Source organism: Panthera leo, chromosome B4, assembly GCF_018350215.1.
Source record: "Panthera leo isolate Ple1 chromosome B4, P.leo_Ple1_pat1.1, whole genome shotgun sequence".
Taxonomy (NCBI): domain Eukaryota; kingdom Metazoa; phylum Chordata; class Mammalia; order Carnivora; family Felidae; genus Panthera; species Panthera leo.
This window is the reverse complement of record NC_056685.1, coordinates 126856410-126882564: the sequence shown is the minus strand read 5'-3', so window position 1 is coordinate 126882564 and position 26155 is coordinate 126856410. Positions and strand designations below refer to the sequence as shown.

General features: G+C 44.5%; 1 protein-coding gene across 7 annotated transcripts in view; it reads left to right on the top strand.

Moving 5' to 3' along the window:
- Positions 1-26155, top strand: part of SYN3 (synapsin III) — a 461325-nt gene that overhangs the window by 387707 nt on the left and 47463 nt on the right. For all 7 annotated transcript variants that reach the window (XR_006205084.1, XM_042947629.1, XM_042947630.1 and 4 more), the window contains exon 7: positions 1123-1185. Coding sequence is in view for 6 of the 7 variants with exons in the window: in XM_042947629.1 (XP_042803563.1) it covers positions 1123-1185 (63 nt within the window). In the remaining variant the exon portion in view is untranslated. The remainder of the gene's footprint in view (positions 1-1122; positions 1186-26155) is intronic.

Sequence of the window (26155 nt, the reverse complement as noted above, 5' to 3'; positions counted from 1 at the left end):
AGACAAGCCAGGACAGAATGACCAGCACCAGAACAGACAGCACAGAGAGTAACATGATCACCCCTGGCTGGGTTGATCCAAGTAGGGGGAGTGATATTATTACTAAGTAACTAAAAGGGATGACCTTTGCCCTCAAATACCTCCAAACAGACTTCCCGACACCAAACAAACACATCTCAAGCAACATAGGAACAGAATGAAGGAGGAGATGCCTAGCCTGGGTTTGAACCTAGTGCCCTCACTTCCCAGTAGAGTGACCACAGGTATGGATAGGTGAGCACCTAATGTTTGGAGTGCCCTGTCTTCCTCTGTGTCATAAGGAGAAGCATGTATGCCTCTAATAGGTCTTGCTGAGAAGCCTGGGCACCTTCCCTGGGTCAGGCAGTGTTCTTGGAACTGAGGATTCTATAGGGAGCCAACTAGACAAGTAATGTGGCTCTCTAAAGGAGATGATACAGGACAGTCACTCAGAACAGCGCCCAGCACTGTGCGGCCAGTAAATGTGTGTGCCCATGTGGGCATGACCACTATGATTAAGACACCCACTAGGGTGGCCTGGATAGGGACTGGGGGAGGGAATGAGTGTCCAGATACTTGAAGGTTTTTTTCGAGGATAGGGAATGAGTTTCCAGATACTTGAAGGTTTTTTTCAAGGATAACGTAAGGCAGAACTGTGATGGAGTAATGAAGCTTTCATTCGCTGAGTACTTACAATGTCAAGATTTCCGTGTAATAGCTTGTTTGATTCTCACAGTAACCCTATGGGATGGATACTCATCATCCCCATTTTACAGATGAGGAAACTGAGCCACAGATCCTTGCAGAGCTTGTCTGTGGTTGCACAAGTGGTAAAGCCAGAATCTGAAAGCTTCCTACCGTCTCTCCAGAATGGTGGGTGCCCCAGGCAGGCTGGCTTTAAATACTCAGAGCTTCCTTTGGAAGCCCAGTTCGCTGGTATGTAGGGTGTTTGAGCGGCAGCAAAATGACCATCTGTCAGAGCATTCTTGTGGGGATTCCTGGTAATAGCGGATGACTGAATCTTTCTCCAGAACAGGTGGTGCCCAGAGTCTTGGTGGCAATGCTTTGGGATGCTAATGAGCGATTTCCTCTGGTCTCTTACAGCTCACAGCCCCACACTTCCCCGTGGTGGTCAAGCTGGGACACGCCCACGCCGGAATGGGAAAGGTATGAGAAGCAGCTCTTATGCTCACACTAATACTCACACAGCCTCCCCAGACTACTTGTTCCCCTCTTCCTCTGTCCCCCTCCAGCCCCACCTTAGCTCAGCCACCCAGAACAGTGTTAGAGGAGCCCAGGATGCAGGAGGCACCCCCTCCTCCCCACCCCACCTTCCTCTGAGCTTGGAGCCTCTCTCCAGCTCGGCCTGTACCTGCTGAACCCTACCTGGATTTGCCAGCTTAATTGTTTCCTGTGATGGTGCATTTGGGGAAATGGATGTGAAGCATATTATAGACGATGATGCCTTTGTTCCGTCATCATCTCCACGGCTGCTCTCTAAGCTCATGTCTTAGTCATCTCCCTGCCACTTACAGGGCTAGTACCTAGAAGGAGGCGAATATGTATGGCTCCGTGGAGGAAACCCCTGGAATCACTTAGCTTCTGCAACAGTAAATCATATATTGGACAGTCACAGCTGACATAGCATGACAAACTATATTGGTCAGATTCTTTCAGCTGTAAGTATAGAAACTCAAAATCAAGAGGCAAAGGATAATTCATTGGTTCAAGCCACCAGGAAGTCTGGGATAGTTCTTGATAGGTTCAGGCAGAGCTGGATCCAGGAGCCCAAAGGATACCATCAGAGCTCAGTCTCCTGTATTTCTTGACCCTTTTATCTCTGCCTAGTGTTTACTTCAGGTAGTGAAGGTGGCTGTGGGTGGCCTACCCTGGTCCCCAAGCTCACTGTCCCAGAGGAAAAAGGACCTTGTCTCTTTCCAGCGTCTCTGTATAAATCCCATGGAGGGACACTGGTCAGCTTTCCCTGGGTTCCTGAGCCTAACAAGTGCATGCGGAGATGTTTCCAGCCCCACTTGAACCCTCTTTCCTGAGGGTTCCCACAGGAAAGGGAGATGTTCTCCTAAATAAGAGGGGTGGGAATGTGGGGAAGTGTGGGGGCTACCACAGGCTACCTCTCAAGACTCTGGCTCAAATAAATACAAATCTTGATCTGGGTGGGCCCGGCCCAGCCATCAATAATCCTGCACCTGGTACCTTTATTCTTTTCCACCCTATTATGTCTTCTGTGCCATCTGTTCCCACCTAAAGTCCACCTCCTTCAGGCAGCAAAGAGTGCGAAGGGCCACATGGGTCAGGGCCTGACCCACGGCTCAGACATTGGTGTGAACTTGTACCAGTTGCCATCTGACCTCTCTTGGCCTTTCTCTGTCAAATGGCAATGATCCTAACAACCATCCTTAAAATGAGTCCTCCTTCTAAAATACTACATCTTCCAGGGCGCCTGGGTGGCTCAGTCGGTTAAGCAACTGACTTCGGTCATGATCTCACAGTTCGTGGGTTCGGGCCCCGCGTTGGGCTCTGTGCTGACAGCTCGGAGCCTGGAGCCTGCTTCGGATTCTGTGTCTCCCTCTCTCTCTGCCCCTCCCCTACTTGTGCTCTGTCTCTCTCTCTCTCTCTCTCAAAAATTAATAAAATGTAAAAAACAATTTTTTACATATTTTTAAATAAAATAAAATACTACATCTTCCTGAAAATACACACCACGAGCGCAGGGATATTGCCTATGTGTCCACTACCTTGTCTCCCAGGGCCCAACATGGCCCCTGGTGCCCAGTGGCCCCTCAGCTTTTTGGGCAAGTGGATAGATGAGTGACTCCCTCTTTAGACACCTGCCCTCCTCCCGATCCCTCCTGCACCCCTGCCACTGGCTAGAGCCCCTCCACTCCACTGAGACTGCCCTCACCATAGTGCTCAGTGACCCTCTGCTGCTGAGTCAGCGGGCACTGTTCTGTCCATATAGGAGCTGACCTCCCTGTATCACTTAAAGCTTCTGGCCACCCCTTCTGTCCCAAAACTCCTTCTCCAGTGGCCTCTGACCCATGCCCCTCTGTCTCCAACTACCCCTCACAGTCTCCTTCATGTCGTTTTCTTGCTGCACCATCTTTAATGTGTCTGTGCCCGCAGCACACGCGATCTGAGCGCTCGTCTGCTCTCTCAGCTTCTGCGGCCACCTGCATGCCAACAGCCCTCGTCCCATTTCCCAGCCAGAGCCCAAGCTCTTATATCCAGTTCCCTCCACTCCATCCCCACCTTGTCTCCTGTGGAAACCTCAGGCTCTAACTGTCCCGGCAGTGTGCTCCCTGTCCTGGTCTTTCCCCTCTTCCTCCTCCTCCTCCTCTTCCTCCTGGGGCCGTCTCTGCAGCAGGAATTGCCAGCCCCTCTGTTGTCTCAGAACAGAAATCTTGGAGTCATCTCCCTCCTCCATTTCCAAACGGTTGTCAAGTCTTGTCATTTGCCATTGTTAAAGTTTCTCAAACCCGTCCCTTTCTTTCTGCCCACTGCCACCATCTTGGACAATTCTGGTAGAGTTAGAGACTTCCCAAGAATTAAAATTTTTTCTAAGACTTCAAATAATCCCAGACAGGAAATACTTAAAGACACTGATTTAATGCTTGGGGGAAGGGGTGCTCTGAGAAACTCAGGCCCAAAGGGATTCCCAAAACATGGAAAGGAAGATGCATACATATCCAAGGATAAAAAGTGCTACCGGCTAGAATAAACCAGGGTTTGCAGAAGTGCTGACATTAAGGGAAAAGGGCTTTTCTCCTTCAGTTTGGAATGAGAAAACTATCGGGAAAGGCCTGGACATGCCGACTGAGCAGATGATGTCATAGTCATGTCTGAGAGGGAGAAACACAAAATTGTACCTTCTGTGGTAGTTTGACTTCTCTCAAGGGAGAAGATTGTCTTCCTGGAGACCAGCAAGGAGAACATTCCTAAGAGGAAACTGGTAAAGAGGTTACCAATGGACTCAGTGTTGTTGGAAATCCAGCTAGGTCCCCACTGACCCATCTTCAATTATATTTTTCTCCTTTGATCATATATATTGATTAGCACCTCCTCAGTGCTGAGAGTCAGAAGATGGACAGGACCTAGTTTCTGCTGTCAAGGAAGTGGGGAGACAGGCACCTCAATAGGTAAAATGTGTGTTGCGAGTCTGATAGAAGGGTGTGCAGTGAGTATGGAGATTGAAGAAGAGAGCTTAATTCCACCTAGAGGATGGAAAGGTGGAAAGAAGTCCCCTGCCTGGGGAACTGTACGTGGTTTGCTGTGCACGGAGGTAAAGGGAGTTCTAACAAACAAGACAAGAGATGGACTGGTACTCTCTTACAAAGAATAGAGGCTGTCACAAGGCACAGAAATCAACAGGTAGTGAAATGCTATGCAGTCTGGGGAGCACTCAGGTAGGAGGTAATCATGGGGAGCACCCTGAGTTCTTTAGAAATCAGGCCAGACCAGTGGTTCTTATGGGGGAGGGGAATCCTGGCTCCCAAGGGGCACTTTTGGTTGTCACAACTGGGAGCGGGGGTGGGGGTGGGGGGGTGGTACTACTGTCATCTGGCATCTACTGAGTAGAGACCAAGGATGCTGCTGAACATCCCACAACGCCTAAGACAAGCCCACAACAAAGAATTACACAACCCAAAATGTCAATAGTGTCAAGGTTGAGAAACCCTGGACAAAACTAATTTCATTTCCTTTGTTGAAAGCTTTACCAGTCCAGAAACCAGAGGAAGCAGTGGTTATTACAGAGTTCAACATGCTTCAAAGTCTGTTCCAAAGAATTATAATTATTCAGATGTTAAAGCCTATTTTGGTCAAATAGGCTTGGAAAATGCTGTGTTAAAGTAGATTTTTAGTGTGGAACTTAAGAGTCATAAATTTGCTTATATACATTGTTGTGGTAAAAGAACATGAAAGGCGTGCTGAATTTCCCAGACGTACTTGACCCCAGAAACCTTTGACCATTTTTTGTATTGTGTCCTTTTGTTAATTTGTAAGAACTCTTTACTTACTCAGTACCTTAATCTTTCTCATACTTTGCAATTCTTCTCCATTTGACAGTTCCATGCCCGTTTTATTATTCAGTTTTTCAGCATTTTTTTAAGTTATTTTTTAACGTAGCCAAACGTTTCCATGTTTGGGAGGCCACGTGTTATAGTGGCTAAGGGTATCGATGTGAATCTAGGTTACACACCTTGTTATGAGACCTTAGGTAAGTTACTTAGCCTCCCCCACCTTAGTTTCTTCATATGTATAATGAAGATAATAACAGTAGCAACCTTATAAACTGGTTGTGAGGATTAGGAGACGTTATGCATGTCAAGCACACAGCTCAGTGCCTTGGAACACAGTGGGACTCAATAAATTGTAGCTGTCATGGGTATTAAGAATGTTTAGGGGTGTCTGGCTGGTTCAGTCAGTAAAGCATATAACTCTTCATCTCGGGATCATGAGTTCGAGCCCCTTGATAGGGATTACTTAAACATTAAAAATTAAAAAAAAAAAAAGAATGTTCAGACCTGCTCTGGGGACCCAAAATCCAAATGAAGTCAATAAAGGAGATAAGAGTAACCAGCATCATCTGTCAGGGACTCTATTTCATTTGGCTGTAATTTCGGTATGAGTCAGATCAGTAAGGAGTTGCCGAGTTGCCAAAGCCTCTAATCCATAAATGGACAATAAATAGATGAAAACAGGCTCACCCTCATTAGTCATTAGGGAAATGCAAACTAAAACCGCAGTAAGATGCCATTGAATGACCACCAGAATAGCTAAAGTTAAAAAGATTAATAATGCTAAGTGTTGGCAAGGACATGGGAGAATTGGAGCATACACACACAGCTACTGAAAAGGTGAATCTGTACAACTGCTTTGGAGTACGGGTTGATATCACTCACTGAGAAGTTACGTAAAAGTTCTTCTTTTAGGGATAGCCAGCTTAAATGCATGCATGTATACACCAGTGTTTACAACAGCTTGTTCATAATTGCCAAAACCCGGTCACAGCCCATGCATCCATTCATAATAGATTAGATAAATAAATTAAAGTATATTCAGACAAATAGAAAGCAACCAGCAATGAGAATGAATGAACTACAACTATATATAACAGCATGCATACATCTCACATGCTTATTTCATTGAGTGAAATAAGTCAGATACAAAAGAATGCCTATTTACATCCTTCCATTTATATAAAATTCAAAAACCAGGGAAACCAAACTGTAGTGTTAAAAGGGGCACATATTTAGATTTTAAATTTTTTAAGAAAATTATTACCATAAAAGAGTAGAAGTTACCTTTGTGGAGGACGAATGAGTGGTATTGGGGATGAGGCAAGAGTGGGCAAAGTTCAGGGCCTTGACTTGAGTGATGGTTATGTGGATGTGTGCTTTGTGATAGCTCGTTGAACTGTTGCTTTTGTACTATGCAGTTCTGTATATATAAATATATATATATATTTATATACATATATTATAAATATATATTTATATTTATATACATATATTATAAATATATATTTATATTTAATTATAAATATATATTATATATTATATAATTATATAAATAATAATATATATAAATAATAATAATATATATAATATATATAATAATATATATATTATTATATAATTATATAAATAATATATATTATATATATTATAATATATTATAAATATATATTTATATTTATAATATAAATATAAAATATATAAATATATTTATATACATATATTATATGTATATAAATATATATACAGTTCTATATATATAAATAGTGGTGTATTTCTTTTTTTTAAATTTTTTTTTAACGTTTATTTATTTTTGAGACAGAGAGAGACAGAGCATGAACAGGGGAGGGGCAGAGAGAGAGGGAGACACAGAATCTGAAACAGGCTCCAGGCTCTGAGCTGTCAGCACAGAGCCCGACGCGGGGCTCAAACTCGCGGACCGCGAGATTGTGACCTGAGCCGAAGTCAGCTGCTTAACCGACTGAGCTACCCAGGTGCCCCTGTGGTGTATTTCAAAGTAAAGTAAGGTTTAAAAATTGTAATCCACTCTTAGGACCTATTAATGGAGACCTGATACCCAGAACAAAGGGAGAGTCCTGCACTGCCCTGGTCAGTCCATGGCCAGAAGATTGTATTGGGTTCTGGGCTGTACCTCCATTCTGGATGTTTGAGAGAGCCGCTGAGGAATGAGTGTGTCCTGGGGGGAAATGAACTCAGCGGTGAAGGCAAGGGGCATCTAGCCTGTCACCAGCATCTTCAGAAATGTGGAGAATTGTCATGGGAAGATGGATGGGACCAATTCGAAACCGGGATCAAAGTTAGGAGGAAACAAACAAATGTCAATTGTGTCAATGACGCAGCTTTGTGAACATTAATGAAATGGACGGTCCTTTAGGTAAGAGATTCCCATCAATGCAGAGTCGGAGCAAGGATGAATACTTACTGGGAGGTTCCAAGAGAATTTAAACATCATGTGAGATGTTTGAAACCCCTGAAATTGAGTCAGATCTGTGTATATGTTTGTGTGCAGATATGGTACGAACTTTCTGGGTGGGAAGGGGTCCATAGTTTCTTTCAGCTTCTCACCCTTCCAAAGGTTAAAGCACCTTGAGATGATTCCTACATACCTTCCAATGATGAGAATCGGTGGTTACTGTCAGAGGATTAGAAGTCAACTTCAAGGCCAACTGCCAGTATAATGTGGGGGTAAAGTTTATAGAATCTGGAATCAGGGTTTTGGGTTTGGGTCGAGATTTACTGTTTCCTAACTGTGTGTCCTTGGGGATGTGTTCAATATCTCTGTACCTCAATTTTCCCATCTCCAGTATGGGGACAATATCGCCCTCCTGGAGTTATAATGAGGATAAAATAAACCAATCAAGCCTTGGAAGGGTGCCTGATAAACACTCAGTGGATAGGAACTTTTAAAACCCACTACAAATATAAACTGTTATTCTGATTACTTAACTGCTTATCTCGGCAACATCCCCTGGAGAGGCCAAACTGACACGCTAACTCCACCCTGGGACTTGCCTTACCCTCATTTCATAAAGTCACAGACTCCCATGGCTTGAGTCCTGACACCTCATCCAGAAGATACGAATGTGGGGCCCCAAAGAGGAGAAGCGTCTTGCCCAAGGCCACACAGTGAGAGAGCATCCCCAAGAACAGAACAGGAAGGGGAAAGAAAGACCTTTGAGATTCTTTGAGCCTGTTCCTTATCTTTAGAGATAAGAACAGTAATAACAACAGTAACCTAATAACCATAATAATGATAAAAGCTAATGCTTTATAGAGTTTACTCTGTGCAGGCACTGTTCTAAGTGCTTCTTATATATTCACTTATTGACTGTAGTCTTTAAAACTACCCTATGAGGTAGGTACAGTTGGTATCCCCACTTTACAGATGAGGAAACTGAGGCATGGGAAGTAAGTGGTGGAGTTGGGGTACAACCCCAGTCTGGTTCTAGCACCTGAGTTCACAGAGGTGAAGGACATTGACAAGGTCATAGGCTAATAAGCCCAGATATTCTAACACTTGCCCCAGTGTATACAGAGTTTGCTGTCCTTCTAATTCTGGAGTGGGGAGTGACAGGGTTGAGGTGTCCCTGCATCTATCTGGTCTGGAGGATCGAGGTGGCAGCTCCTAAACTTGAGGCTCCCAGCAGTCAGGCGGCTTGCACACCCCTCTTGGATACGGCTGCTACTGTCTGCAGCTCTGAACAACCAGGACTCTGGTATCATCTCTTGGGCTGACTCACTCAGTAAGCTTCCCCCAGTACCATCCACTTTTCAAGTAGGAGTAGTGGGCCAATAACACTGCCTGGAGAAGGAGGCTAGAAAATGAGCAAATGGACAAATGGAACCCAGGGGAACAGTTAAGAAACCAGAAGGTTCCCCAGCACCTGGGAGACTGCCAGAGAGCTCAGGAGAAGCCAAAGTGGGTGTGAGCAGGGGAAGGGAGCCAGCCAGCAAGGTGTTCCAGGGAAGGAGTGTTCAAGGTCCCTGCCCGACTATGAAGCGGGACGGGGGGGACCCTCACCCACTCCACTGCCCTCCCTGTCAACTCCCACCTCCCCCATATCCTCTCTTACCTACCCTGCCACTCCCTTGAGACAGCCACTGGCTTCATTTATTCTCTGCTTCTCTTGAGCAAAATGGGCCCTTAGCAGAGGGTCTGTCAGTCCTTTTACACCTGAATAAAAATCTCAAGCACTGAGCTCCTTCTCACAGCCTCTGGCATGAGGTTGTCCTCTCGACAAGCACAATATATACCGCCATTCTCATTATTCATGCATTCCATGTGTACAAATTCACCCACTCACTAAAATTTATTTGTAATCCCAAAATCAGTTATCATGGCACTTTCATGGTCATTCACAGACATGTGCAGAGCAGCAAATAATGAGCTCAAACAAGGCAACACTCTGCCTTATTTCAGTTCTGGTACTGTATACAAATGTCCTCTTCTCCATCTATTTGGAGCCACACTTACACATTCTTACACTTTTTCGTAGTGATTTCATTGTTTAAAATACACCCCCCCCCACACACACACACACACACAAGTGTAGGGCTGAAGTGCTGTCTAGTGCAAGAAGTCCTAAGTTCAAGAAAGCTGTGATGTTTCTTATTGGGGGAAAAGAAAAAGTACGTGTTAGGTAAGTTTTGTTCAGGCATGAGTTATAATGCTGTTGGCTACTAGCTCAGTGTTAATAAATCAACAATATATGTTAAATAAGATGGTTTTAAACAGAAACACACATAAAACAAGGCTATGTATTGATCAGTTGATGAAAAGGCTTGTGACCAGAGGCTTTCAGGAACCCTATATGTCCCCTAGGAGCGAAGGTTCAGTATTCACTAAATCAGTATTTGCTGCAATGTTATAGAACATAACTACCACAAATAATGAGGTTCAACTCTGCGTGCCCGTGTGTGTGTGTGTGCACGTAGTATTTGTACATACATGTGTGTATCACACACACATACATATATATTCTGTAGAGTCCTAAAGTCTCTTTCTTCTTTTGGATGCCAAAATGCCAAGATTCTGAGCACAAACAGAAGCAAACTAAAACATCCATTTTATGACTCTGTCTACCCTGACGTTTGTCATGTTGAAGGCAAAGTCACCAGGGTTATCAACTCATTTTTCTCATGAGGGCTTAAGGCTTAGATCTCTACTGGTGGCATTTCCCCTGCCAATTCCCACATCCCTGAATTGCTCTTGGTTGGCCTGGGTCCTCCAGTCAGCCCGCATTTCTGAGGCCAGCAGCATCCACCTGGGCAAGTCGTTGAAACACATGAGTGCTGTGTGTCAAATATGTGAAATAGTCCTGATTTTCCTCACCCCATCACTTGGAAGAGCTAGTGAGTAAAAGCATTAAAAAGTAAGAAGCCTCATGTAAACATGAGATGGGAAGGTATGCAAGGGAGAGTATGGGCTTTGAACTTGAACTCCCTTGGGTTCTCATCTTGACTCTGCCATTTGCCAGCATTGTGACCTTGATCAGATTATGCGATTTCTCTGGGATCACTCGCAACTGACTAGGCGTGAGGATGGACAAGGACGAGAGAGGGGGTATTAACAATTCCAAGTGCCCCTGAGCCAAGTTATGTGCCTTTAACATCTCCTCTGATCCCCAGAGGCACCCTGAGAAGTATTTCTGATCCCAGCTTTGCAGAGTTTCCAAGAGTTGTTTTGCCCAAGCTCACTGTTAAGTGGTGAAAGCAGGATTCGAATCAAGGTCAGCAGGCCCTTCAGCCCTTTCCTCCAGGCTGCCTGGGACAGTTGGGAACACGCTGGTGGAATCATCTCTTCCCTTTGATAAGGCGACACGCCAACTTAATTGGAGAGTTGATTTATAAAGAATTTCACAGGGCTCCACCCAAAAAACATGTCAGTACCTTGGAGACCAGCACTGACCTTTTCATATGAACTGCTCTTGTCTGGTGGACTGATCTCACCACAGGCCCAAAGCCAAGACCAAGGACACTGATGCAAGACAATGAGAAGGAGAAAAAGAAAACTATTACTATTACCAGGACTGTGTTTTAAAGACAGCGTGCACCCCTACCACCTACAAGACCCATTTTGTCAAGAGGGACAAAGGCCCAGGAACAGATTCATCTGGTAAGAATCAATTATCTGCTCTCGTATGCACTCACCACACAACTCCTCCATGAAAAAGCAGAATATTTTTGGACCGGCAAACATTGAGAAGCACAGTAAGATTTCTTTTTTTTCTCTTCTCTGTTTTCCTGGTCCATTGACCATTGTCCATTGACCCATCTTGATATTGTATGTAACAAAGATCAGAGAAGTCATCACCTGAGGAGCCCCTCAGAAAGAGGAGGCCTGTTGAGGTGGGGAATGCTCTGTATAATTTACCACAGTCTGATTACTTGCTCCTTACTTTTCCCCCAGCATCAGACGGTCACATACAATTTATAAAATACATCCACAATGGAGGCCTGTTCAGGCTCCAGCAGTCCTTTGAGGTGGATAATGCTACCATGATACCCATTTTTCAGATGAGACAAGCAGAGATCAAGGAGGCAAAATTGTTTGCACAAGGTTGCACCCAGCATGCTGCGAAGGCTGCATATTCTTTCCACTGTTCCTGGCACCCAGGCCAAGAGGACACTGCCTCCAGACAGTTCCACTGGGAGAACAGCCTACGCATCCACTGAGGCCTCCCTCAGCCAAAATGTGCAGGTGCAACCTATTCTTACTATCACAGGCAAGAGAAGCAATGTCTTGAGGCAAGCGGAGGCTGCCTGCCTCCCTGAAGCTGTGGCACAGGGCAGTCTCCCACCCAGCTTCCTGGAGGTGAAACCAGCCACACCTCTGCCTTCTTGGAAGTAGATCCGTTTAGGGGCAGCCGGCATTGCTGCTGACAGGTGGCAACAGGAGGGCTGTTTGTAAGGGAAAGCAAGCGAAGGGTGTAAACAGTGAGCTTAGTACATTTTGGAGTGTGCACCTTGTGTGTGTGCGTGTGTGTGTGTGTGTGTGTTTGGGGCAGAGTGAGCAGGCATCTTAAACACAATTTTCAGCAGTCTCTGACAGCTTGGCAGACCGTATTCTCTTACCTCAACTCCTGGCCTCCAGTTCCAAGAAACCTTCACACCAACACCCCATATTCCAGGATCAAGGCCAGAAGATGCTACTAAGGAGGCAGTGTGGTGGGACTGTGAATGCTCTTCATGCCTTTTCATGTCGCGATACTTGTAGGAAATGGTTGTCGTTAGAGGAATCAGTGGAGTCAAGAGCAGAGGCTGCTGGCAACTGAGGAAAAGGGCCGAGGGGTTCCTGCCACCCTAAGGGACAAGGGAGCAGAAGCGAGAGCACCTGTCCAGATGCTCTGGCTGATGGACCAAGTGAGTGTAGCCCTGAAGTCAGGCGTGAGCTCCTCAACAGCCCAGCTACTCACAGTGGACTCTCTGGAAGGACTGGCAGCTTCAGCATCACTTGGGAGCCCCTTAAAAACAGAACACAGGCCTGTCCTCAGACCTGCTGAATCAGATGCAGCATTTTAACAAGATGCTCAGTGGTCAGTGCAGCTCTGTATACCCAGAGGATGCAAACTCAGATGCCCACTGGCAGTCACCAGAATGAGTCAAGAGCCCAGCTGGGGACTGTAATGACCCAGAAAGGCCAGGCCAACCTGCATGAGCAACCACAATTCAGCCCCAGCAGGAAAGCCCTGAGATACCATGCAGCCAGGGCAACCTGCTCATCTGATTCCAATTCTCTGGGTCTCTGATATGAATTCCCTTGATTTTAAAATATTGGCAAGTAATTTTCAAATATTTGAGACACCATGTAGGCCAAATAAAACTTATCAGTTGGCCACTGAACACCGTGGGGCACCAGTTGGGTGCCTCCAACTTCCGATGGTGAGTGGGCTCTTGCCCTGGGGGCCATGGAGCCTAATAGTTAAGGCCACAGGTTATGCAGTGGACCCAGAAGTTCATCCCAGTTCAGCCTAGGTATATAACTTTGGTTGAACACTTCACTTGGAGTCTTTGATTTCTTTTCTGTAAAATGACCTTAATATATATCTCCCTAGTGGGTGAGGGATTCCCCTGCTGACTGCTTGAGATAAAGCACTTGTAAAAGTTTGTAGATACTTGGGGCGCCTGGGTGGCTCAGTCTGTTAAGCATCTGACTCTTGATTTCAGCTCAGGTCATGAACTCACAGTTGTGAGATCGAGTCCTGTGTCGGGTTCCGAGTCAAGCTCTGCATCAGGCTCTGTGCTGGGCAGAGAGCCCACTTAATATTCTCTCTCCCCCTCTCCCTCACTTGCAGTTTCTCTCTCTCTTTCTCTCTCTCTCTCTCTCAAGAAAAAAAAAAAATGCATAGATACTTAAGATATTGATTCACTTCCACTAGCACCTAAATGCTTCCTACATTTCCAGCTGCTTACAGACCACTTAGGGACCTTACTAAAATGTAGATTCTGATTCACTAGGCCTGGGTGGGGCCTGTCCGGGAGTCTAACAAGCTCCCAGGTGATACCAGTGCTGCTAGTCTGTATCAACTAGTCAAGCTAGTCAGGGCTCAGCAAACTTTTTCCATACAGAGCCAGATGGTAAATATTTTAGGCTTTGAGGCCATATGGTCCGTTGTGACTACTCCCCTCTGCGCTTGTAGTACGAAACCAGCCCTAAACAATACGGAAATGAATGAGCATGGCCGTGCTCCAATCCAACTTTATTTATGGACACTGAAATTTCAATTTTATGTCATTTTCACGTGTCATAGAATATCATTCTTCTTTTGATTTTTTTTTCCCCAACCACTTAACTGTCCTATACTCGGGGGCCGCACAAAAAATTGCCAGTAGCCCTCAGGCTGTGGTTTGCAGGCTCCTGTTCCGGGTCCTCTTAAAATCTGAACCAAAGCAGCTTCCCCTGCTGGATTATAAACTTGCCGGGTGCAGCCGCTGCACCCACTGACTCCACCTCCCCTCCTGGCCGAGGCTGAAGCCCTGGACAGTGGCAAGTCCCTGCCTTCACCCTGTGCAATGCACGAGAGCCTGGGAAGCTGAGGTGTGCCCTTCAGAGCTGACACTTGTCAATTGCCTCCCTTCCCTTCCACTCAATCTCACGGTCACACTGTTACTTTATAAACATGCAGGCCAAAGAATCAGTGACCTGGGAACTTGAGAACAACAGAAAGAGTTTTGATTTATTACGGGGAAGAGCAAAGGAAAGGGACCAGCCAACTGATAAGCAGAATAATTAGGCAGTTGCCTAAACAGCCCATCACTTGTTCTCATCACTTCCCACCACTCCTTCTGACCCCTGGCAACACATGACCCAAGCCAGCTGAGGCGAGGACATCCTTTGGGCCCTGGGTCTCAGCCTTCAGAAGGATTGGAGGAGGGGCAGAAGCTTTCGAAAACTTGAGGCCAAGGGCTCTTGTATTCATTCAACAAATGCTAATGGATTTGGTGCTCAGCTGTTCTGAGTTGGGGACTCCATAAATGTTTATTGAATATTCTGGCAAATATTTACGAACGTGTGTTATGTGCAAAGAGTGGGCTAGATTCTGGGATGGACGACTCTTGGTTAAGATCCAGAGATGAAACTAAAATAACCTTGTATGTTAACTACACTGGGATTAATTTTTTTTTAATAAAATAAATAAAAACCTTAAAACAAATAAATTTTTTAAAAAGACCCTGGGGTGTGGGGCACTTGGTTGGCTCAGTCGGTTAAGCGTCTGACTCTTGGTTTTGGCTTAGGTCATGAACTCACGGTTTGTGAGTTCAAGCCCCACATCGGACTTCATGCTGATGGTGCAGAGCCTGCTTGGGATTCTCTCTCTCTCCCTCTCTCTGCTCCTCCCCTGCTCTCTCTCTTTCTTTCTCAAAATGAAATGAATAAACTTAAAAAAAAAAAAAAAAAAAGACCCAAGATGAAAAAGACTTGGCTTCTGAGCGTAGGGAATTTATACACAAAACACATAGACTCACACCAGACTACAGTCTAATGCAGGGCTTGGCAAACTACCACCCACAAGCCAAACCCAACCCCTGACCTGGTCTTTTCAATAAAGTTTTATTGGAACATAGCCCTGCCTACTTGTGTACATATCTTCTATGGCTGCTTTCATACTACAACATCAGAGTTGAATAGTTTTTATGATCTGCAAAGCCTAAAATATTTCCCATTGTACTCTTCATAGAAAATGTTTGCCAATTCCTGGTCTAACGCAATGCTTTTCCAAAAATTTGTATAGCAAAACATAGTAAGTAGTAGATTTTGTCTTGCCTACTGATTCCCAGATATTAAACATATATTGCAATAAATTTGAAAGAATAAAACTTGCTCTATGTGCAAGGCATTCTGATACATATTGTTCCAGTCTATTTCATTTTTTCTTTTTTTTTTTTTTTTTTTTTTGAGAGAGTGTGAGCAGGGAAGGGGCAGAGAGAGAGGGGACAGAGGATCCAAAGCGGGCTCTGTGCTGACAGCAGTGAGCCCAATGTGGGGCTCAAACTCATACACTGTGAGATCATGACCTGAGCCGAAGTTGGACATTCAACTGATTGAGACTCCCAGGTGCACCCCATTTCATTTTTTAAAATGTTGTTTGTGACCCATTAATTTCATAACCCATTTCAACCCACAATTTGACAAGCCCTCAGTCACTGGAAAGCTCAGCATGTTTATTCATTCATTTATTCAAGAAACATTTATTGAGTGCTTTCTACATGCCTAGGACTATTCTGGACACTGGAGATGCAGTAATGAACATCCCAAAGTCCCTGTCCTCATGAAGCTTACATCCATCCTATGGTGGGAGGCAGACAATAAAAGAAGAAGCAAAACTAGGACACATCAGGTGATGAGAAGGACTCTGAAGATAAAAGAAACAAGATGAGCATGATGGTGGTATTATTAGGGAAGCCTTTCTGTGAGTTGACATGTAGAGGAAGGAAAGAATGAGCTATGTGGGTGTATGAAAGAAGAGCATAACAGCAAGAGAAGAGCACGTACAAAAGCCCTGAGGCAGGGCCTCTGTGTGGTCCAAGAATGGGCAGAGGGCTAATGGGGCTGGAGTGAGTGCTTGAGGTGACAAGTGACAGGAAGTAAGTCCAGAGAGTTGGGGAGAGGTGGTGGAAGGTCATGTAGACAGCTGACTACAATCCAAGCTGAATGAAGTAAACCCTACAGCAGAAATACCAGCCAAGTGCTAAGGAGGGAGTCCAGATAAAACTGAACAATGATGTAGGGGGAAATTTCATTGATCTACTCATTTGTCCTAAAAACCAGGCATGTGTAGGCACTGTGCTGAGGCAACAAATAAACATGGACCCCCTTCAGGAAGCTCCCTTTCTAATAGAGATGACAGCCAGCTGATGAATAATTAAGTTGTGATTGAGGGAAATGTCAGTGGGAGTGGGAGCACCTGCATGGGGTACCAGGAAAACTTCCATGAGGCAGGAGCTATGTTGTGTCTCAAACAATAGGGACACATACAGCAGGTGGATAAGGCTGAGAAATGCACACATTCCAGGCAGCAGGACCCCCACACACAAAGGTGTGATGCCCAGGAGAGCATCACAAGCTGCCAGGTATGGTGGGGACAGTGGTCGCCAGGCTTAACAGTGCCTTGGAAGCACCCAGGAAGCTCTGAAGTTATACCCTTGCTTGGGGCCCACTCCCAGAGACTCTGCCATGATTGGCTGGCATAGGGCCCAGGCACTGGCAATTTTTGATCCCAGGTGATGCTAATGCAAAGGCCAGTATTCCAGAGCTCTGGGCTGGAAGAGTAGGTGAGGCTGGGGAGGAGATAGGGCCAGACCCTAGATGTACTTTCTGCTGCTCTCTAGAATTTGCACTTTATCTTCCAGCTGAAAGCGTGCACCACTGGTGGGCTGTAAGCAGACAATGGGCATGTTTGGATTTGTAAGGCAGCAGTGTGAGAACAGAGAGGAGTGGGGGTGAAGAGGGGGAGATCAGTGCCCCTGGGATCCATTAGGAATAAACTGTAGCAGGTGCAGAGAAGAAATTAGGGGCTGAACCCAGGCGGGAACCAAGGCAGTGAGGCATGAAATACAGATGTAGGCAAGAGAAATGGGAAAGCAGATTTGGAAGAATGTCCTAAGAGACTGGATGCTGGGCCGGAGAGGATAATGGAGAATATGATGATTCCATCCACTGAAATGCAAATTTGGGAAGGATGAGCTCAGTTTTCAACATTTTGAGTTGGAGGTACCTATGGAAAAGAATAAGGGTAAGAATGGCCTCACACCATTCATTGAGCCCTCACGAGTGCCAGGCCCTGTGTTTTATTTGCATGTCTTGTGTGATTATCACGACAGCTCCATGAGGTGGGCAGTCTGATTATCTTCATTTTGCAGGAGGGAAGACTGAAGCCCAGAAAAGCTAAGTCAGTGGGAAGGTGATGCTGTCTGTGATTGTACACACATTCCACTCCACACTGAGCTGAGCACACACTGAGTGCTCAGAAAACGTCACTCTTACCAATTATTACTATCTCCTCTCCCCCATGGGAAGGAAATGCAGGTCAAGTCTGCAGAGAGGGGAGCCAGTCGTATTTTAGAACCGTGTGTGTGTGTGTGTGTGTGTGTGTGTGTGTGTATGCCTTAGTGGGTGTATATATATCACTAGACCCATACCCAGTCTGTTGCTGCTTTTTATTTTTGGCTCTTTAATTAGGCATCTCAGATGCTTCTTGATCTTACTCATTTTCAAGCTCTATCCCATGCTCACCCCATAATTATTTTATTTTTTTTTTTAATTTCTTCTCCCAAAGTTAAACTCCGTCTACTCACATTTGTTCTGTTCTGTGAGGGAAATTGTGTGGCTGGCCATGCAGCCGGACTATGTTTTTTTCTTGTGGAGAGAAGGGGAACTTTATTTACTTTTTTAATATAGCTCCTCTCGCCTGCTCCAGCGCCAAATAAACAAAGCTGCTATTCATTTCAGCATCTCCCCATCTCTGTCATGCCCAGAGCCATTCTATCAGCAGAGCCCCTTGGGCATCTCTCTGAGAGCCTGGAACAGCAAATAAGAATGTTCTCGAAATGAGTGCTGTGAAAATAGAATCCCACTTAATGAGGCCACCGAGAGCAGGACTGTTGCTTTCTCGGGAAGGGCAGGAGCCAACATTATGTTTAAAGTCGTGGTTGGAAAATGCTGTGGCCTCAGCAAAAAGCCTATCACTAGTTTGTGACTCAGGGGCAAAGATCTGAGACAGCTGGAAGAACTAACTTAGAATCGGGTCACCACTCTCCCAAAGACCCCCATCCTCATACCTGGGACCCCCAGATGATATGTCTGCCATGCCCTGCTCTTCCTGCTAGCACCCCTCAATATCACCGCCCGTGTCTTGTTCATGAACCCCTTAGTATCAGGTTTGAAGGTCTGGAGCCCAAGCTTCCACCCAGATGACCTGGCCTTGCTCTTTGGCCTCTGAGCCTTCTGTCCAATGAATGATGAAAACACTCAATATATAAACTATTTCCATGTGGGGCCATGAGGATGGAGGGATGAGATCTAGAGTCCTACCCAACTAGTCTCCTTGTATGGTCCCATCCCCAAAGAAGGGGCCCCCAAAACTTCTCTGTGGTGTCCAATTTGAAAACCACTCCCTTAGGTCAAAAGAGTGTTCAGAGACCATCCATTTGTTCACGTATTCATTCAGATAATAGTTCCCAAACACCTACTATGTGCAAGGAGCAAGGGATATGGTAGTGAATCTAAGAGACAAGTCCCTGCTCTCTTGGAGCTTCATATTTTTGTAGGTGTTATAGACAACTACAAGATCATTTGAGACCATAAGTGCAAGGAGAACACAAGCCAAGGTGATGTAATAGAGTATGACCAGGGAGTGAAAGAGGTGCTCTTGGTCAGATGATCAAAAGAGGCCTCTCCAAGTAAGTGACAACAGAACAGACACAATGAGAAGGTGCCAGTGATATGACTGCAGAGAGGGCTTTGCTGACAGAGGGACTAACAAGTGCAAAGGTCCTGGGGCAGCATTGAGTTCAGCAAGTTCTAGGAACTGAAAGAGGCAGGAAGCAGGTGTCAGGAGATGAGGTCAGAGAGGTCAGCAGGGTCAAGGCATGTTGGCCCTTGTAGGTGCAGACATGCGTTTACTTCAGATGTTTTTGGCACCCACCATGATGGTGATGTCGTCCCCTGCCGAGATAATGAGATTGGGACACATTCCCTTGTCACAAAGCAAAGATGCTGGATGGGGGATCCAAGAGCCCTAACTCAGAAAATCCCTTCCCTCCCTTCCAGGTTTTCCTCTCCTTTTTCTTTCCGGGAGCTGCACCACCAGAAGTGAACCTGTCCCTCTGGGGGCTTCAGTTTCCTTTTCTGTAACATGAGTTGACTGGGTGACATCAGAACTCTCCTTTCCGGTGAAATCCTATGGAGAGCTTGAAATTATAACAGACACAAAAGTAGTATTGTATTAGCTATAATTTTATTCTATAACTTTTAATTTAAAACATTTATCACCACATCCATCAGGAGAACACTGAAGGTCTTTCGATGAACTTAGTCTGTATCAGCCTCGGCACCCAAAGTACCTTTATACTTTGTGTCCTCACAGAGCACAGTTTTGAGAAAATCACCGGCCTCATACCTGCTTGCTCTGCAATCTCAGGTTACGTTCCAAATAGACCAAGATGGAAAGAGAAGTCTTACTCTGAGGGCTCCACAAAAAACAACTGCCCAGACAGCCCAAGTAAATGTATATGAAGCATCCGAGTGTGCTTTTTGCATGCTTTAAAACCAAACTTTTGAATATTTTACTTTAACCAAACAGTAATCCAGTGTTGATTGCAACACTCCAGATCCTTCCATGGGACGCTGAAAGATGGTCAGCATAAGCTGTCTTCCAGCATGCTGGCAAACCGATTGTCTCAGGGGGTCGGGTGGGAGGTCCCTAATTTGTAGTGTCTGCCAATTTCTGGGGTGTAAACACTTCCACTGTGGACAATTTCAAGCTAGCAATGGTTTAATCACTGGCTCACAATATTTGTATTTAACAATTGCCTCTCATAAGCCAGTATGAGTCAGCTCCAGGACACCACCACTCCCAGCCCTCATACATAGTTGGTGCTTCTGAGTAGAGTAGAGCCCCCTTGAATGCCATCACCCCAAAATAACACCTACAGCGGCAGGCACACAAGACCCTGAGGCCTTGGGCTGGAGCCCAGGAGGGCCAGCTAGAATAGGGTGGAAATAAAAGAATGGGAAGCCCAGGAGGCTAGTTTTTTGTCCGAAATGACTCAAGTATGACCCCAGGGACAGGCAGAGGGACACTTCCTTAAGTCAAGTCCTCCCAAGCCCACTTGCACTTCATGCATCTGAAATCATACATTAAGATCTCTCCCCCTTGGGACTCATGCTTCTAGGCTTGGCTAAAGCAACTTCTCCTCTTTAAAGCCTTCTCTGTCTTGCTCAAGCATGGTGACTTCTGCCCTCCTGCCCTCCTGCCCTCCTGCCCTCGTTTGACCCAGCTCTAGACCTAACACAGCTCTCTGTCATTGTGCCATCTTGCAGTCCTACAGTAAATGTTCTAGGCTAGACCTTGTCAGTGTTCTAGGCTAGACCTTGGAGCAGAAACCATGACTGGGGCCTGACTTTTTGTTAATTTACTGAATAAATATTGATTGAGCCCCTTCTATGTGCCAAGCAGTGTTCTGGCCACTCTCAGTGTTCTCTCAGTGGAGAACAAATGAAAATTCCCTGCCTTCATGAGGGTTTTGATTCTAGAAGACACTCAATACACATTAAATTATTTTCTCATAGCCGTCTATGATCACTGCTCTTAGGAAGACTAGGAGAGGAGGGATTTCGTTTATTTTATCTTAACCCCAGCAGAGAACTGGCACATAAATTGGGGCCACCCATCACAGTCTTTTTAAATAGACTTGATTTTTTTACAACAGTTTTAAATTCACAGCAAAAGTGAGCAGAAGGTACATTTCCCACATACCCTCTCCCCCCACACATGTATACTCTCCCTCCACAATAAACATCCCCCACGGGAGTGGTACATTTGTCACAATTGGTGAATTTTATTCAGTGCTAAAAAGAAATGAGCTATCAAGCCACAAAAAGACATGGAGGAAACATAAATGCATATTACTAAGAGAATGAAACCAATCTGGAAAGGCTACATATTAAATGATTCCAACCCAATGACATTCTGTAAAAGGCAGAGCTATAGAGACAATAAAAAGATCAGTGGTGTCAGGGGCCAGGGGGAGGAAGGCATGAAAAGGCAGAGCACAGAGGATTTTTTAAGACAGTGAAGTTTTCTGTATGATGCTATAATGATGGATACATGTCATTATCCATTTGCCAAAACCCATAGAGGGAACCAACAGTGAGCTCTAATGTAAAAACTATGGACTCTGGGTGGTAATGATATGTCATTTTAGCTTTGTAGTCTTTTGATTTTATTTTTTATTATGACTTTGGGATATCTGAAGGCTATTAATGTACCATTGTCATAGACCAGGGTTTGTAGGAGGAAGCTGCTGATTACATATTTACCCACTGTAACCCCTTAATATCTTACGCTGGGTTGCTTCACAGGTTAGGCAGCTCTGGCAAGAAAGCAGATGGGGTGACCTTGAAACTCCTGGAGACAGGACGAGAAAAAGGCCCCAGGCTCTGTTCCCCAGCAGCCAGGACCCTGTATGAATCCCAGCTCCTGGAATGGGGAAAGCTCACATATTAGCCCAGGATCAGCCATTCTCACTGCTCACTGGTTATTCTGGGCATTGGGGATCAGAAGGAAGAAGACAAAGTAAGGAAGGTGAAAGTATAATGATAAGATGTTAGGTGGTGGAGAAGGGAATATAGGGGGTGGGGGCAGGAGCAAGGATTTGCCCTACACAGACTAAAATTACCAAATTCTAGGAGAACCTAAAAGGGTCTCCCAGTCTTCTCCCTATTGTACCATAAGCTCTAAAGAGAGGGTGGACTATAGTCATGATATATAACAACCCTACTGGTTACCTCCTGTTCTGTTCTTTATCCAACCTTTTAAAAACAACCCCCCCCCCCAAATACACACATACTCTCTCTTTACTCAAATAAATGTATTTTTAAATGACATTTTATATGGGGACACCTGGGTGGCTCAGTCAGCTTAGCGTCCAAATCTTGATTTTGGCTCATGTCACGATCTCAAGGTTCATGAGTTCAAGTCCCACATCAGGCTCTATGCTGACAGTGTGGAGCCTGCTTGGGATTCTCGCTCTCTCCCTCTCTCTTTCTCTGCCTCTCCTTGCCTCTCTCTCTCTCCTTCTCTCTCTCTCTCTCTGTCTCTCTCTCTCTCTCTCTCTCTCTCTGTATCTAGCTAGCTCAAAATAAATATATAAACTTAAAAATAAAAAGAATTAAAATATTGAATGACATTTTATATGACTAACATATATTATGAGTTTTATGGGCCATATAATTTTGCCTAATATATATTGAAACAAATACCTGTTAAAATTTAAATGTTCATCTGTGTGCCCTCTAAGGCATCCTGTGGACCACCAGTGTCATGCACAGTGCCCTGTGACACAGCTAGTAGAAAGAAGTCAGCATCCCTGGTGCTCTGCAGACTTGGAGCCAGTCTTGGTCTTTGATTTATGAGCAAACCATGGGAAAGTCACCTGTTCCCCCCTGTGTGTCCACTGTTCCATCTATAAAATTAAAGAGTTGGCCAGATGCTATCTCAGGTCCCTTCACTGAGGCTCTGAGTGGTTCACTCTATAAGGGTAAAGTCACTGAAGGTGGCATGCCTTGCCCTCCCCCCTCCCTCTTCGGGTTCCCACCACCACCCTATCATACCCCCTTTCCCTACTACAAGGCAGAGCTGCATGGGAGACAAGCCTGCACAGATCCAACCCCCAAAATTAAAAGTAAGTTGTTAAATTAGAAGAAAAACACTCCAGATTTTCCAAACCTCAGCACAGCCCTCTTACCCCTTTAAATTTGGTGAAGTGAATGACACCCTTTTCCAGGGAGGCACATCCCAACCCACACAAAAGAAACCTCTTATTGTTTTTGGAAAATGTTTACAATTACCTTTAATATCTCAATATTTCACAAGAGAGCCAGACAGACGAGGAGTCTAACCATTCCCAGCCAGGACCCCTACACTCAGCATCCTCCTCCACTGTCTGGCTGTAGACAGACACACCCCCAAGTCCTTCAGAAAAGCCAGCACATTTCAAAGCCTCCCTAAAAGGGCAGTGTGTGGAGGGAAGGGGATTAAATACCATGTTTAATCGACCACAGAATCTGCACATGAGCGAGATTAGGTATGGCGTCACTATACCTAACATGCCCTCAGCATAGCCCCTGTTAAAACCTCTTTACAGACAGCTGGGAGAGAGGCCTCCACGCCCACAAAATGTGAGCCACCAGGTCCAGAAAAGTATAAGGAAATAGCTTGAATTCTATTAGTGTTTATCGGATTTTACGAAATCTCCAGATACGTTATTATCCATGAAAGTCCTTATAGTCAAATGACGAGCAGCCTATACGCATTGCTTTGTGCCAGGCTCTGCTGAAATTGTTTACAAAGTTTATTTCACTAAATTTTTGTAGCAACTCTGTGTAGCACGTACTGTTATAAACCCATTTTACAGACATGAAAATCAAAGTGTAGGGAATTTAAGAAATTTTCCAAGATTACACATAGCGAGTAAATGGTAAAGCCTGACTTCCAGACCCATGCTTGAAGCAATTCCTTGCATTTGTGAGTCATTTTGTATTTTTTTAGATCTCTATGCATGTAATAGTAACCATCACTTAGAGAAATTGATGGATTTTAGATTAATAGATTAAGACAGATATAGAGAGAGAGACAATTTCTGATCCTCCCGATCCTGCAAGGAAGGATATAGATAGACATTATCAGCTTCGTTTTACACATGAGGAAATTGAGCCCCAGAAAGATTGAAAAACTCTTTCCAGGTCATGGCATTTATAAGTGCTTAAGCCAGGATCTGAACCTAGATCAGCCTGACCCCATAGTTTGTGCTTTGGCTATACCACCTGCAGAATCTCATCTGATTTTTTTAACAACTTTGTAACTTATGTAAGGAAAATAAAAGTGGTTTAATTCACAAAAATAAACTCAAAATGGATAAAGGACCTGAATGTGAGACAGGAAACCATCAAAACCTTAGAGGAGAAAGCAGGAAAAGACCTCTCTGACCTCAGCCGTAGCAATCTCTTACTCGGCACATCCCCAAAGGCAAGGGAATTAAAAGCAAAAGTGAATTACTGGGACCTTATGAAGATAAAAAGCTTCTGCACAGCAAAGGAAACAACCAACAAAACTAAAAGGCAACCAACGGAATGGGAAAAGATATTTGCAAATGACACATCGGACAAAGGGCTAGTATCCAAAATCTATAAAGAGCTCATCAAACTCCACACCCGAAAAACAAATAACCCAGTGAAGAAATGGGCAGAAAACATGAATAGACACTTCTCTAAAGAAGACATCCGGATGGCCAACAGGCACATGAAAAGATGTTCAACGTCGCTCCTTATCAGGGAAATACAAATCAAAACCACACTCAGATATCACCTCACGCCAGTCAGAGTGGCCAAAATGAAGAAATCAGGAGACTATAGATGCTGGAGAGGATGTGGAGAAACAGGAACCCTCTTGCACTGTTGGTGGGAATGCAAATTGGTGCAGCCGCTCTGGAAAGCAGTGTGGAGGTTCCTCAGAAAATTAAAAATAGACCTACCCTATGACCCAGCAATAGCACTGCTAGGAATTTATCCAAGGGATACAGGAGTACTGATGCATAGGGGCACCTGTACCCCAGTGTTTATAGCGGCACTCTCAACAATAGCCAAATTATGGAAAGAGCCTAAATGTCCATCAACTGATGAATGGATAAAGAAATTGTGGTTTATATACACAATGGAATACTACGTGGCAATGAGAAAAAATGAAATATGGCCTTTTGTAGCAACATGGATGGAACTGGAGAGTGTGATGCTAAGTGAAATAAGCCATACAGAGAAAGACAGATACCATATGGTTTCACTCTTATGTGGATCCTGAGAAACATAACAGAAACCCATGGGGGAGGGGAAGGAAAAAAAAAAAAAAAAAAGAGGTTAGAGTGGGAGAGAGCCAAAGCATAAGAGACTGTTAAAAACTGAGAACAAACTGAGGGTTGATGGGGGGTGGGAGGGAGGGCAGGGTGGGTGATGGGTATTGAGGAGGGCACCTTTTGGGATGAGCACTGGGTGTTGTATGGAAACCAATTTGACAGTAAATTTCATATATTAAAAAATTAAAAAAAAAAAAAAAAATATATATATATATATATAGGTTTATATAACAAAAGGAAGTCTATTAGCTACTCAGATGAGATCATTATTTTCCAGAGATGTCAAGGAAAAAGTCTCAAATAAATGTTTACATACAAATATTATTAGTGTGTTTAATAATGTTGTTATGTAAGTTCATCAATATGTTAGTTTCAATGAAACTGATTTGCAATTTAAAAAAAAAATAAATAAATAAATAAATAAATAAAAGTGGTTTAGTAAAGCCCAGAGCCTATTAAATGGAATTCTATAAACCTAGCCTGATTGATCAGCTTCAGGGGGTCCCTAAAAATTCAATCAATACCCATCTTCTATCACCTTCTGGCTTGTGTCTTTCAAAACACCTGCACACTAACTGCTTCTTACCTGCTTCTTACCTGTCTATACATCTATCTAATATCTCTTTATCTGTCTGCTTATTTATTCTCTACTTCCCCAACTAAAATATTCCCTTGTATCTGTCTTATTTACAACCATCTTTCCAGCTCCGAGCACAGGACCCTCAATAAATATTTGGGGACTAAGTGAATGAGCACATGCTCAGAATGAAATGACTAGGAAGTACCCCCCCAAATGGTATAGAGCCCTGTGAGAATTCAGAGGAAGAAGAAACCCCTATGAATTGGAATGAACTAGAAAGGCTTCCTGGAGGAGGCAATAGGTTTTAGGGCTTTGATGGGTGAATAGGTATTAGGTAGAGGATCAAGGAGAGCATTCCAGGAAGGAAGGAGAC